Source organism: Strix uralensis, chromosome 3, assembly GCF_047716275.1.
Source record: "Strix uralensis isolate ZFMK-TIS-50842 chromosome 3, bStrUra1, whole genome shotgun sequence".
In the NCBI taxonomy this organism is placed as follows: Eukaryota; Metazoa; Chordata; class Aves; order Strigiformes; family Strigidae; genus Strix; species Strix uralensis.
Genome location: NC_133974.1, coordinates 116,915,842 through 116,930,716, shown reverse-complemented (window position 1 = coordinate 116,930,716; position 14,875 = coordinate 116,915,842). Strand labels below are relative to the sequence as shown.

The 14,875-nt window shown below is 38.3% G+C and overlaps 1 protein-coding gene across 11 annotated transcripts in view; it reads right to left on the bottom strand.

Moving 5' to 3' along the window:
- Window positions 1-14,875, bottom strand: part of RALGAPA2 (Ral GTPase activating protein catalytic subunit alpha 2) — a 135,764-nt gene that overhangs the window by 68,525 nt on the left and 52,364 nt on the right. For all 11 annotated transcript variants that reach the window (XR_012628302.1, XR_012628301.1, XR_012628303.1 and 8 more), the window contains 8 exons: window positions 5,687-5,815; window positions 4,145-4,273; window positions 2,829-2,887; window positions 2,423-2,531; window positions 1,754-1,864; window positions 1,331-1,399; window positions 1,022-1,159; window positions 333-516 (listed from right to left, as the gene is read on the bottom strand). Coding sequence is in view for 7 of the 11 variants with exons in the window: in XM_074864083.1 (XP_074720184.1) it covers window positions 333-516; window positions 1,022-1,159; window positions 1,331-1,399; window positions 1,754-1,864; window positions 2,423-2,531; window positions 2,829-2,887; window positions 4,145-4,273; window positions 5,687-5,815 (928 nt within the window). In the remaining 4 variants the exon portion in view is untranslated. The remainder of the gene's footprint in view (window positions 1-332; window positions 517-1,021; window positions 1,160-1,330; window positions 1,400-1,753; window positions 1,865-2,422; window positions 2,532-2,828; window positions 2,888-4,144; window positions 4,274-5,686; window positions 5,816-14,875) is intronic.

The window sequence follows — 14,875 nt, the reverse complement described above, 5'->3', positions numbered from 1 at the left end:
TATAAACTAAATTACAAGTATCACCAGAAGCAAAATCAGCTTCTCAGTCTATCCTATCGCTGTACAAATTTCTCACCGTACAGCACCTTAGTGTCATTTTCTCTCTCCTGTGATCTTCATAAAAAGCAATGTCAGCAACAAACTTGAACATCCTATCACAGAGGCAACTGAAATTCATCAAAAAAGGGTGCTGCTCAGTTTTCAAGGAATAGTTGCTACGTGCAGTAAGGAGAAGTACATTTTCAAGGAAGAGATGTAACCTGGAAAGCTTTATTTCCTAGCTGCTGAACAGTGACATGCTGGTCGTCACCACACTCTGTGAACTCTCTTACCCTCAGCGACAGTGAGCAGGTTGCCCAGATCCATGGACGAGTGGCACTGGGCTGGCTCAGAGCTCTTGACGTTCCCCAGTGGCAAAAATGGGTCGTAATCACTGGATGAGAGATCTGCCAGACTCAGCACGTAATGGCTTTGCTGAGTATATGTGCTGGAGCCATTCACACAACAGTGCAGAACCTGCAAGTACACAAGCATGACACTGAAGAAGTAATAATGTGTACATTGCAGTATCCACTTAAACACATTCAATAAGAAGTGACCCACCATAATTTTTACATCGTGAAAGCCAGGACATGCTACAAAAAACATCTATGTCTAAATACAGTGGTTTTGAACTTTGTCTGCACTTATTTTGTACCTTAACAACTCACTTCAGGACTTATTTTGTATTTTAGCAGCTCATTTCAAATAATTCTGCAAATAATTTCTGCAAAGATTACTTTCCTTGACTTGTTGTTTTAAGTGTTTTACCTTTCTCTCTTCAGCATCCTCTGTCTGTTCTACATCTCTATTATCCTAACATTTTGCATTCTTAACTTCTCATCCATATGACTTCTGCCTACACTGTGAGAATTCATAATTTTCTACAGCTTGATAAAAATGCTTCTGTGCCTAACAGGATCTGTGAAAGGGATCTTTAAACATCTAGGCAAAATAAATCACGTTCATTCCTCGTACTCACTCTGTAAATATAGTCCAGTAAAGGAGCTTTGGATGCATGTTGATCTTCAAGAACACCAGCAGGCACTGGCTCCAGTAGCATTTTCATGGGTAACGCCATACACCAATCCAACAAGCAAAGTAGCAGTGAAACTATAAACTAAACAAAAATGTGTACCACAGTATTTAAGTATATTCTAATAAAATCACCCAAACTTAAAGCTATGAGTTTGAAAGTTTAAAATATGACTCTGGTTCAAAGCATCTTCATTTAATAACCATCTCGAACAGCACCAAGAAAGAATGAAGACTGCTTTTCTCAGTGACGTACCTTTTTATCTGCTTCCACAGAGGAGTATTCAGCACTTGGCAAAAGAAATGCAATGGTGGCCACAAGGATCTACATTAAAATAAACAAAATTCCAGAAAGATGTTTAATTTCTTTTGCTACAAAGACAGAGCATGAACTTCATTTGAACAGGGTAAGAAAAAGGTTAAATTCTCTCAGGAACATCTAACTGCCCTCGTAAATCAATGTCCAAATGAAACAAAAAGTTTTACTGAGTTTTGGAAATAAATCATTACAAATGAGAGAAGTACACTGGTCCTAGGACTACAGCAAGTACATCTCCTAACAATAATTGCAGAAGAAAGAAAAAGTTAAGACGAAGTCACAGTTAGAGTAGCTCAAGTAAGGAATTAAGACAACTTTGCATATGATTTCCATACAAACATTTAAAAGAAACTGACGTACTTCAGTAATTTTTCTGGACAGAGAGGATTCGTACTTCTGAAGCTTTTGCCAGTAAGAAACCAGCAGCTGAAGAACATCACAGGCTACCTGAGCTACCAGTTTATTAGAAAACTGGAAAAGAAAAGGTGATTAAAAGCCAAATAAAATACCCAGACACAACACAATGCATTCAGTTTTTCTACATTTTAAATTATTTTGGATCTATACAAACATTTTAAAATGCTGATGTTGCAAAATCACATTGTCAGCTTTAGGAAACAGCAGGCTTGACATTATCTACACGATCTTAACTTGGTCTATTGTGGAAAGGGTCTTTAGGTACATAATCACATGCTATTTTTGCAAATATTTTGCACATTTGTATACCAGCTTGGCCCCACTGAAGAACTGTGCATATACTCTGAACCACGCTCACTGAAGATAGTGAGCTACTAATTATATGCAAAGGTTCAGAACTGGAGGACATCTTTTTGAAGATGGCTAATGTCGTATCACTAACACTATGCAAAAAGTCCCGAGCAGTTGTGTGTTAACAGCATCCTGTCAGTGCTTCAAGCAATGCAAAGACAAACCAGCAGACTGTGCTCTGTATAATCAGGAATTACTTAAAAAATGAAAATACCTTTTCTACACAATGCTTATTTATTACAGAGACTGTCATAGTAATACCTTCAGTGTCACACCTATGACATTGATTGCTTCCTTCACCTGGGGATGGTTCGTACACTGCATTAGTTCTTCACATATCCAAACTCCAAGGCCACAAATGGCTATGCATCTTTTATAAAAGAAAAAGTGTTTTTGTCGGAAGTTTTAGAAGAATATTTAGGGGGGGTGGGGAAAAGAAGAAAAAGAAAGACATGCACAAAGATGTGACCTCTATTTTCCCTCTCATACAACAGGTCAACATCTTAATGGAGCAGAGTGGACCTCATCTTAATAGGGCTAAAGTGCAGAAGTCATCTAAATAGGATCAAACCACAAGGCAGTAGTAACAACTCAGCTGTACAAGCACCAAAAATAAATAGCGAGAAAGACTTCCCCATTTTCCCATTTCTTTTACTCAATATTTTACCTTGCAGCTTCACTTGGTTCCTCTGTAGCATTCTTCAATAAAATATTTATGAGGTAACACTAAAATAATAAAATAAATTAGAACAAGCATCCTTTTCGTACTTCTACTTTATTTAAAGTTGTTTAATTTTGACATAGTTACAAGTGAAATAATTTTAATTCTCAGTCTATTCTTAAAGCATTTTTACCCCGTGCCAATTTTGGTTGGGCAAGGGAAAAATACTTACTGATTACAACTCAAACATACAGGCCCTTGTGGATAAATCCAATCGACCTAAAAATCATGTGCAGGCAGCAAGATGGAAATCAATTAGTTTTCAAAGTTGATGGGTATTTACTAACGATGAGTGGTGACCACTTGATAATACAAACTATAGTGTTTAGGATCTAAGCAAGCCATGTTATGAAAAACGTAGTGCATTTTTCAGTACAGAAAAGACACTTTCAAAATCAAGACTGTTTTAACAGACCTTCAATGACTCTCCAAGACCTGATGAAGAAAGCAAGAATGGGAGCCAAGTGTGCTAAGGGGTCTGCATTCTCTCCGGTTCTACCTTCTCAGGCCGCATGAGGAATTTGGAGATTCCTCCCCAGCTATACCTAATTTTATGCAGTGGATCATCGTAGTGCCTCAGGTTTATCAAAAAGCGACGGAGGCTTGCGTGAGGGCACCCATTTGGGCAGGTTTCACCTGAAAGTCATGTTCCAGGTTACCTTTGTTGGGTCTTTGAGGAAGGGCGTGTGTGATTTTCTTCCCCTACAAGATTACTGTTGTGAAGGTTATTAAATTACAAAGCTTTCCATCCCACAAAGCAATTCATGTCTCAAGGCATCCCACTGAAATTAATTCTCAGGGAAAAAACATTCACGTAAGATAGTGATTCTAACAGTGGAATTTTCTTAACATATTACTATAACACCAATAAGGCAAAAAATCTCACCTTATGCACACCCCACATGTCTTACAGGAGAAGCTAACAGACACAGATACAACAAACAGACACTTTAAATAATACCACCATCATTATTTAATGAATTGACCTGACAGAGATCTGGCTGGAAAACACCACATTTGATCATAGCCTGTTCAGTCTCCTTGAAAATAAAATGTAATTTGCAGTATTTAAGTTTTGTTAATTTTATGGTATATGTTAATCAAAGCAATGCTTATCAAATAAGTACATACAATGTGTGCAGTTGTGCAGTTTTGAGTAGAAGGTGTTTATTTTTTAAACAAAAACATACAGGTAGAATGAAGTGACTGAATAGTGAAAATCTTAAGGTACCTAAGGATTTACTAATGAAATGTGACTTTACCTTCACATCTGCAGTTCCCGCGATGATCTCACCGGCTTCTGAAATGGGCCGCAACAGTGGGATTTCTTGGTAGATATTTGGAAAGCAAACAAGAGAACCAAGGATGGTGTGAGCTTCTGAACGGGGAGCCTAATGAAGGAAAAGTAAACAGAACTATTCATAAAAAAACCAAACTTCGTAAAGTTATGAAAATGACATAAGCTATGAGGCTAGTGTACATCACCATAAATACTAAGTGTGCTGTATTCACAGTGCAACAGTTGAAGTGTCCTGAGGAACATGTTCCAATAGCTTTTCCTTTACAGTTACAGCAGAAGCTGCATTAAAGCAGTGACTAACTTGTCTGCCCATGCTTTTTGCTGCTGTGTTGCTCTGCTCTTTTTCTGAGGCCAAGCTTCTCCTCCGGGAGATCTGGCCCTGCTCCTAAGCATATTCTACATTTTTAATGCCTCCTCCGTCATTACACAATTCAACTATCAGTAACTCAGTGTCAATAAAAAATACAGAACCACCTAAAGAAAAGCTGAGAGTTTTAAGCACTAATCCAGCACTACTATTAGCTGATCATGTGACACAAAGGACAGCACAATGCACTCAAACTGACTGTACATGACAAAAATGCACAGACATTCCTACTTCAATAAAACCATCAAAAGCAACATGGCATGAGCTATGAATGCATTAACTACTGCTATATAATACTGGGTAATGTTGAAAATGTAACACACGCCAAGTTTTATGCTAGTAAGAAAAATGGAAGATGGTTTTGGTTTGTTTTGTTTGTTTGTTTGTTTTCCATGGAAAGCTGAGTATTCGTTTCTTATTAGCACTTTAAGCTTTGGATCAATGACCAGGCTGATCAGATTTTTTAAAGAGATGTCAGAAAATTAATGGCTGTAATCTCTTTGAGCGACAATGGAAAGAGTGCGGCTAGGCTCACCATTTCAGTTCTGCTGAAATACAAGAGGGCTGTGTCCCTGTGCAGTGCCACCTGCTCAGCCGCACAAGTGTCAAAAAAGCACTTGGCCAAAACAGACAGAAAGGTCTCCCCTGAACTGGTGCTTCATGTACAACAAAGCTTTCCCGTTTTTCCCAAGATTGCTGGACCTTCACCCTTATTTTGGCATCCTGCCATTGATTTGCTATTTTACTCATCCTTCACTAATTTAATAATTTAGAGTCACATTTCTATTAGTGTAGATACTTAGTATGAAATTCTGTATTACCAAAAGAGTTCCATATTTCCAATATTTGCTCACTGAAAAAAGCTAATGAGATTCTGAAATCCAAGTCCTGCTTTTAGCGCACGGGTGTGCTGCAATATTAGGAAGGATACGATTTCTCACACTTTGGCCTTTTGATGAAACACCTTTGCAATAGTAGTATGTCACCTTATCCCCCAGTTTCACACATCAGCTGCCATGGTATCTGCCCCAAGAGCCCCATTTCGCATTGCACTAATGAGTTAGAGCAGAGACATCCGAACCTCGTTAGCAAGCGCGCGCTCTCAGGGGACGGGGCGCTGGGCATTGCCATACTCACCTCCAGCATGTCTGTGCTCAGAACCCTGGCTGCCGCGGTAATGAAGTCTCCTATCAGCATCGTAAAGCCAGGTAAGCCCAGGAAGAAAAACCAAGGTGGGCAGTGCTTTATGACGGTATTTAAGATATCCTGAAAGAGAAGTTATCTGTTTGAGAATAAATAAGCAAAAAGACCCAAAAAGCCCAAAACCAAAGGGGACAGTGTGAGAACCTTTACCTTCACAATTCATCAGTGCCACACTTATCCAGGTGATAATTCACAGAGCCACACAGCTCTATGTATAAGTGATCATCACTCACTCAACAACCACTACTTTCCACTGCAGATGCATTCAGTAGGAAAAGTGCACTTTGTATTTTGGTAATATTTGTACTCTTAAATTCCTGTTTAAAAAAACCCAACAAACAAACATCCATGTCCCTTCATATCTAAACGTAACTGTTCTCCTGTTTGAATTCAAAAGATTCAAACCGTTAATCAATTTAAGATGAAGCATTACACCACACCAAATGAAGTATTTCCTAAAATCACATTACTCAAAATTCTGTAGCCATAAAACCCATGAGATGACACATGACTGCTGCCTTTGCCCTGAGGAGCTCAAGGCAGTAGCTGACAGCAAAGCAGCTTACTACTGTTAGGCTGCTCCAGCACTTCTGGGATTTTTTAGCTGTTCTGGACTAGTTGAGAAATACAGCAATGACAAATGCAAGACGTGATCATACACAGCATGGCAACACAGATACATCTATGCTAAATAGATTTTAAGTCACTCTTCTAAATAATTAAGACAGCCAATATAGATAAGCCTTGGGGAAAGAGTTTTGCTGAACTTTTGAAGTAACAGAGGGGTTTATTTGTCTTTTAGAGGTAGCATTGTATGTGAAAAACAGACCACCAACCACAGCTTTGCTCTTATCATAGAACCATAGAATCATTCAGGTTGGAAAAGACCCTTAGGATCATCGAGTCCAACCACCAGCCCTACTCTACAAAGTTCTCCCCTACACCACATCCCCCAACATCTCATCCAAACGACCCTTAAACACATCCAGGGATGGTGACTCCACCCCCTCCCTGGGCAGCCTATTCCACTGTCTGACCACTCTTTCTGTGAAAAATTTTTTCCTAATGTCCAGTCTGAACCTCCCCTGTTGCAGTTTAAAGCTGTTCCCCCTTGTTCTGTCACTAATCACCTGTGAGAAGAGACCAGCACCAACCTCTCTACAATGTCCTTTCAGGTAGGTGTAGAGAGTGATGAGGTCTCCCCCCTCAGCCTTCTCTTCCTCAAACTGAACAGTCCCAGCTCCCTCAATCTCTCCTCACAGGATTTGTTCTCCAGGCCCTTCACCAGCTTCGTTGCCCTCCTCTGCACTCGCTCCAGCACCTAGATATCTCTCTCGTATTGAGGTGCCCAAAACTGGACACAATATTCAAGGTGTGGCCTCACCAGTGCAGAGTACAGGGGGACTATCCTGTGACATAGAACACATTCAAGATGACCATGTCAACTTTAATCCTTCCGTGATTCAATTCTTCACTGTCTCTCCAAATCAGAGCAAAGTTCATGTATTTGAGTTAAGATTTCCTTCCTACAAGGTTTCAGCAGGTTTAAAATGAGGCACAAAATCTATGTAATCCTTACCTGCAACATTATATTTGCTGAAGAATTAGATAAAGCTATTTCTATATTGAGTAGAAAGTTATTTTTCATCTCAATAGAATTTCAAAGAAAAGTTGCAAAGGAAAACCATTTTCCCTGTCCATCTTTACTGGTTTTATGATGTGTTAAAGAGGGCTTGAACTTAAATTTAGTCCCAGAATGTGTCCATATGCTCAATTTCTACATCAGAAACTAAAGTAGTCAAACTCATTTTTCTCTACATGAAGATATGCTTTAACACCAACTAGTTCTTCAAAGCACTGCAAAACACCTGGACAGAACCTATTTAGTGTTCTGCTAAGTATTTACAGCAGTAACTTGTAACTTCCTATGAAATAACTGTGTTATATATTTTAAATAAATAATATCAGTTTTTAACATAGTAGCAGATAATGCTTTCACTTTCCTGAATAAGCTAAAATGCCACTCGAGTTAATGTTTAAACTAGTTTTAATCACTTCCTTTGATACATTTTAAAGTCAATATCAGTCAACGCAAACATTCAAAAAGAGGGAGCAGATGGATGCAGCAGCTCATAAAGTGGGTGGTAAACTCACCCTCCGAGCATAACAAAAGACCCACCTTTTTATAATTAAGGGTCTGATTAATGCACCAGGCTCCTCACAACACAACGCACCTGTAATTACGAATGGAGCCAGGTACTGTGATGTGTTTGGTCTCCGAATAATTGGGCATCAAACTATAGAGCAGCAGATGGGAGTACACTTCTGTTGACATATGCCACAATAAAAAAGCCTGCACTAACCTGGCCTGAAAGGTAACAGAACATCGGAAGTACAAAGACCTGCTACAAACAACCGCGTTAACTCCTGTCCTCACTCCATCAATCCCATCTGTTAAATACCACTGTAACGATCATCCAGCTTCATCAGCTCTTAACTATGGTCATTCTACAGAACACTTAGAAAATGAGGATAAAAAAGTAATTGCAAAACCGTTACTCTAATATATTAATACCTCTGATTTTACAGCACAGCATAAGTAATACAACTTTAACAAATGTGACAACACACACATTCCAAAAAGCTATAGGAATGTGGTTGCATAGATCTACTTGCTGTTTATGAGATGTACCACTGCTAAAAACAAAAAAAAATGATTATATTTCATAGTAAGAAACCTTTGAAAAATTTATTTTGAAAAGCTAATGAAACAATCCTCAAATTCTCTTTTTTGTTACGTAGCTTCAAACTGATAAATTCACAGCACAGGTTGTGTGCTGCGGTGACACAACACACACACGACTGTTAGAATTTAGCAATGCACAAGTGCATAAGAGCCCAAACAAAAACGCGTTCAGCCTAGCTTTCCATTAGTTCCCACTGCTATCTTTCATCTCAGGCATTTCCATATAAATTTGTGATAGCTTGAATGACTTCATTTAGGTTAATATGAGGCAGAATATGTCCTGACGATAACGTTCTACTGGAGCTTACTCCAAACAGAATGGACAGGAAAGAAACCACACCCCAGGCAGGCACTTGCAGGTAAAATTTGACAGTTTTTCTCCCATTTCCCAATTAGCACACTTTCACGCACAACCCAGCTAACAATAAAAGCGTGGTTTCACGCAGTAATTCAGTAGCATTGCAAGGTTATCAGAAGATTTAGGCTTATGAGAAAGCGACCAAGTGAGAACATATGTCCTATCAGTGATATTGCAAAAATCAGGTAATTCAAACAGAGGCAAGTTGTTTCCTTTCCTTCAAAGCGCTGTTCTATAAATGTAAACTCTGTTCAGCAGCTTACAGCCTAGTAAATGAATCACTTTAATTGAATGCTATGTACACAGTAACTGGAAAAACACAAGCAATAAGAAAAACATATGGTGATGGCAATAGAAATTGGTTTACTCATTCTGTACAGTGTTGTTTCTTTACTTCTTTCATAATTGACCTTTAGAATGATAAACGTGTAAAATAATTTTGGTTTTATGGTTCCAAACCTTTCAGCAATTACACAAAATGAAAATTTAAAAGGAAGTATTCATTCTGGAAGCATTTCCATTGTTTACATAATTGCACAGCTATAATTTAGCATTCATGTTGTTAAAGAAAAGTGAAAAAAAGGACTATTATGGACTATTTCAATTCAAAATGATGCTCTGTAGTGTTAAAAATGGGAAGGAGGGGAGAAAAGGGGGCAATCACATGCATGTCCTTCTCAAATGCATTAACCCTATAAATGGCGTAATATTTCAGTATAGGTTAATCTACTAATCCAAATAATAAGGTCATAAACATCCACTGAGTAAGTGAAAAAAATTTTTGCAAGTTCACTGAAAGGTCAATTACAAAAATATTCTTCACCTAATTTTTGTTCAAGCTTTTGCCGATTACAGGTGTAACCAAATAGCATGCCATCTGCCTTCATCACGTTTCCAATTGTCCCTCAACAGGAACAACATGGATTTTTCACTTAAAGTTCACTCTGTTCTTCACTGAGAGACACCTCATTAGGGGCCGAAATTTACAGCATGGGAAAGATTATTAATTTACACAAGACTTAACTGGTAAATCCTTCATTTTTTATTTTAAAGGAACAAACACTTTCATTTACTTCTTCCAAGTTCTAGCTATCATTAACATTTTAGGTAAGAGTTAACTTGTCAAAATTAAGTTCCAATAAAAATTTATGAAGTATTTTGACACCGGATTATCTTGTCAGAAAAATCTATTTCAATCTGTCATTTAAATCTAACCTCCAAAAAAGTTACATTTGCTAAAGTATCTTGTGACTGGAACGCAGGAAGGAGAGATATTAAAAACCAGAACAACACTGCATTTGTAAAACGTGGATAAGGTTATTCACAAGTGCTAAAGATGACAGATTACTGCATAAATCACCTGCTGGTAATTGCTCCTTCCCCTCTAAACTACATTAGAAAGCTCTCTTACAGTCATATTAATAACAAAAAAACCCCACCCCAAAGCCCTTGTCCTTGTCCTGACAGAGGGGTGCTCAGATGCCCTTCTAACAGAGATCAGACAAACGTATGAAGCAAACAGAATTTTTAAAGTTTCTCCCCTTTTAGAGTATGTTTGATATTTTCACAACATAGGAGACCATTGGGATTAAGGACACACTTCAGATTGGAAGAAATATTTTAAGCTCATGCACAAGAGGGAAATAACTGAATACCCATTTGCTACAGGTACAGAGGTACCAAGAACACAGTTACCAGTCCATGGCACAGCTTGAAACGTCAAGATGACTGTGTCACCATACAGACTTCTCCCAAATGCCTGTGGCAGGACTGCTTTGAAGTCTCTGCTTGTAAGCAATTAGTGTGGCAGTGCTGAAGCACCTGTAGAGCACGAGGTTACCCATTTAGAGGGAAGGTGGTTTTAGGGAAGGGAAGGTGAGCACACCTCAGAGGACAGGTAAAGGAGCTCCCTGCAGTGAACCACAGGAAGGCAGGTCCTCCACCTTAGGTGGCAATTAGCAGTACTCTTAACACTTTTCACTTTCACCTGTGTGCTGTATCAGTTTCCAAGATGGAGGAACACACACAGAGGATAAGGGATTGTTTTGCACATTTTTACTAGAACATCCCAAAAAATAGGCAATACACTAAGCCTTGATTTGCTTAAAATAGTCACTCTCAGAATTTATCATGTAACCTTGCGTAAAAGATAAAGGTTAACAGCTAAGCAAGAAGTTGAAGTAAAACATATCTGAAGCAGAGAAGCACAACTGGACACAGGGAAAAGGAAGGATCTGAAGATGCAGTACAGTTGAAATAAGCAGAGGGAAAGGGGGAAGTCAAGCTGAGCGCTAAGGATAATGGATGATGAAACTGTTATATTGCAAGGGCATGTTACTTCAGGAGATCCCAAAGCTACAACGATGGCTGGAGAGGTGGAAGAAAAGGTGTGAGCAAAACGGAAGGAAAAGAGATGTTGCCTCTATTTCAAAAACTCTATTCCTATTCTGGACAGAGTTCAGAAAATCCTCACAAAGGAGCTTACAAGCAGCAGGCACTCCAACAAGATACTGCTGGGAATACAGAAAGGACAGACAGAACAGCGACTACAAAACAGAAATTTGGGTGGGATGGAAGCAATTTAAAAAGAGCAAAAGTATTAAAAAAAAACCAAAACAAAACCCACAACCCAAAAAAACCCTACCAAAATTGTTCCAGAACACACAGCTCCTACAATCAGCATTACCTGGTTCTCCCTTTCTTCCAGTCAATCCTAGCAGCTATTTTTCTTCCGCACTTCCAACTTACCCTACTATGGGTGAACAGAGGGGTATGCAGGATTTCCTGTGAGATCTTGGCATTTGTATTTTTGTCTCTACTGGAAATGTGCTGTCTATTAACGCTTTTTCAAAGCACTCAAAGCACATAATGGGGGCACACAGGAAAATTTTCTACAGAAAGTAAGATATGGAGAAATTAAAAGCAGGAGAAAATCACAACAGCCATTGGAAGAAAGTCACAAGAAACTAAAATATGGGAATCTAAGCCTTAATAGACTATATTATGATTATTTTCTTTTAAACAGCAGTCTGGAAAGGAATCTAAAATGCGTTATGGTTTCTCAAACGCTGTACAACTAAGGGTCCTCATGTGCAACATTATCAGGCAGAAACCCAGGCAAGAAGTACTTATTCCACAGCATACAAAAGCAAAGCTGCTCATTTATTGTACCTTTAGAAGACAATGCTCTACCCAGCTAATACATGTTCCAGTGATCTGCACTAATGGCTGAGCAGTCTACAAGTTGTACGCTGCTCTTCACTGTTGAATAAGAATTTAACAGAAAGATATGAAAGCTCACAAGTACTTTTTTTTTAAACTTCAGATCAACATTAATATAAATAGATAATTACTACGGCTTCTCCGGTAGCAACTCTACTAAAAAATGCTTCCTATTATAAATTATCCATCTCTCATGCAAAGAGCTATAGTCAGTGTTTCTACATAAGCCTACTACAAAACTGGAGTAGCTTCCTTTCTATAATTAGCAACAGTATATTTTAAATTAAGAGGCTTATAGATAAGCATAACTTACATTAGTATATCACCATCTTTACTGATAAAGTACTTCATCTAAGTCATCTTTTACTACTAAAAGGAATTGAGCTAAAAACATAGCTGTTAACTTCTCTGTCTACAGCTGGGCTGCGTTCGGCAGGCAGTCCAGTCTGCATGTGCTGAAATTTAATCACCAAGGACATCTGTCAACTCATTTGGATTTGGGCTTTTTTTTCCCCTTCCATATTTAAAGTTTGTTCTGCCCTTAACATCACTAAACTAAAAAAAGCCATCAGCACAGTCTCTTTCCTTGTCTATTAATTGTTCTCTCTGCAGAGAATTTCTGAAGTCTATATTTTTTATTATGTTCCTTAATATCTTCTTATATATATATATATATATATATATGAGCACTCTATTCCAAAAATACTCTGGCAAGCCAGTGTAATTGTACATTATAACTGTTTGTTAAAACTCACTTCAAAAGTCAGGAATATAACTAACCTGTTAGCTGACTTTTCAGATAACCTCTCACTACTGGGCAAAACCACGGTGGCACGTGTTGTCAGTAGGTTACACCAAGCACGTTAACTGATGATAAAGCTCTGGTAGTAGGGTGAGACTTTCTAAAAAAATGACACTAAGCAGCTGGGGGGTTGAAACTTGAAAAATATTTAAAACCTGACTCTTCTTTTAAAGCGTAACTACAAGATAAGCACCTAACTTACACTGCATTCTCTTCTCAAACTAAGTGCAAAAGTAGACAAAAATAAGACAGTGTCACAAAAATCCACAGAAGTTTTAGGAGAAACACACCAGTAATCTAGATTTAAGTACCAAAAGTACCAGAATCAAGGAATCGGAATTATCTCAATAGTTGCTTTTCTGAGAAGGGGGCTGTATAGTGTAAGTAGTATTTTGCAATCATGTTTTGGTACTTTTGTTCTTCAGCAAAAACAAAGCAGCTATGAAGCAAGGAGATGTTTATGTACCTTTTCAAGTTCATGAAGCAAAAATTACTGCTACAGTAAGGAACCAGTAGTAATAATAAAATACATTTCCTTTCCCAGTTTAGGTCTATGTAAAGTTTATGCATTGCAGTATTAGACTCTGGTTTAATTTTAAAAGCTGTATTTATTGTCCAAATCAAAAGACATGTATAGTTGCAATCACCGGAATAGGGATTTTTCAACCATAAGGCAGCTATGCCGACCCAAACTGCAACAGGCTATCCCATGGCATCTCCTCAAAAAATCACAACCCAAGAACATTTCACGATCTTCCATAATCTGGACAAGGAATCAGAGCAACTGTAGGTGGACTACCTCCACTAACCCAAGATGTGGTAGTGAATGTCCAAATCCTTTCCTTTACATTGAAGGGAGGGGAGGAGAGGTGGTGAGTCCTAAGTGAACTTCATGCATAAAAAACTGTAGGAAAAAATCTGGGCTCACTACAGCATCAGAAAAATGCCCACTGACTTGAGCAGTAACAGAGGAGAATCATCATCCTGCAGACGGTCACTTGCCCCTTGACCTCAGGCCCCTTTGCAAGCTGGAAGTAATTATAACGCCAGACTGCGACTCACTCTGTACTGCTGTTTCTTCAATGACTTCTCCCACCTGAAAAAGTGATGCAATTGTTGCAGAGAATTGTTCACTTCTTCAGAGATGTTTGTTGCTAGACACTTCCACATGGACAAATTAGATGCAGCTCATTACCTCGCTATCTCCTTTCTCATCTGCTAAGCTAATTGCTACATCTTGAACTCAGAGTATCATGGGAGTTTTCCATAAAATATACCCTTACATTGCTCTTTTATATACCCCAGGAGACAAGTCTGCAAAGTTAGGTTGTATTTGCTGAGAATAATATTGTATTAATTTATAACCATACTCAGAAATGTATTATTTGGTTTTTCTATCAACACCAAAATCTACAAAATTCAGGAGAAATTTTGTATACTCATATCCTTAAGGGACAAGTGAAAAGAGAAATATATTTCAAAGAGAAACATTTCTGATGCTAACTAAAATATTGATAATCACATTCAGATTAAAGAGGTTTCTGACTAATTTTTTTTAAGTTCCACAGCCACCTAAATAGCTCTTCTGAGGTAGCCAATGTGATTTCCTGAAGTTAGTCTACCTTTCTGTTGCTTTCCTCCATAAATTTTAAAGTTGCACTAGTCATACATACAGAAGGAAAATTCCCCCATAAGATTCACCCCCTCCACCTTTCTCCTGTTAATGTTCCTTAAAAGAGAGAAATTTATGCTTGTGCTTAGCAAACAGAAACAATCTCTGCTAAAAAAAAATCCACACCAAAGTTTATTTTGGTATGCAATAACTTGAATCCTAGAAACAATGCTCCGGCGGGTGGAGATTCTGCAGTGCTACAAAGAACCAGGATGCACATTCTGGTGATCCCTGTGCTCCTTGATATTGCACCCTCTTTTGTAAGTAGTTTATCAGGTAACAGCATACACCAAAAATCCTTGAGAAGTACAAAAATCACAAAA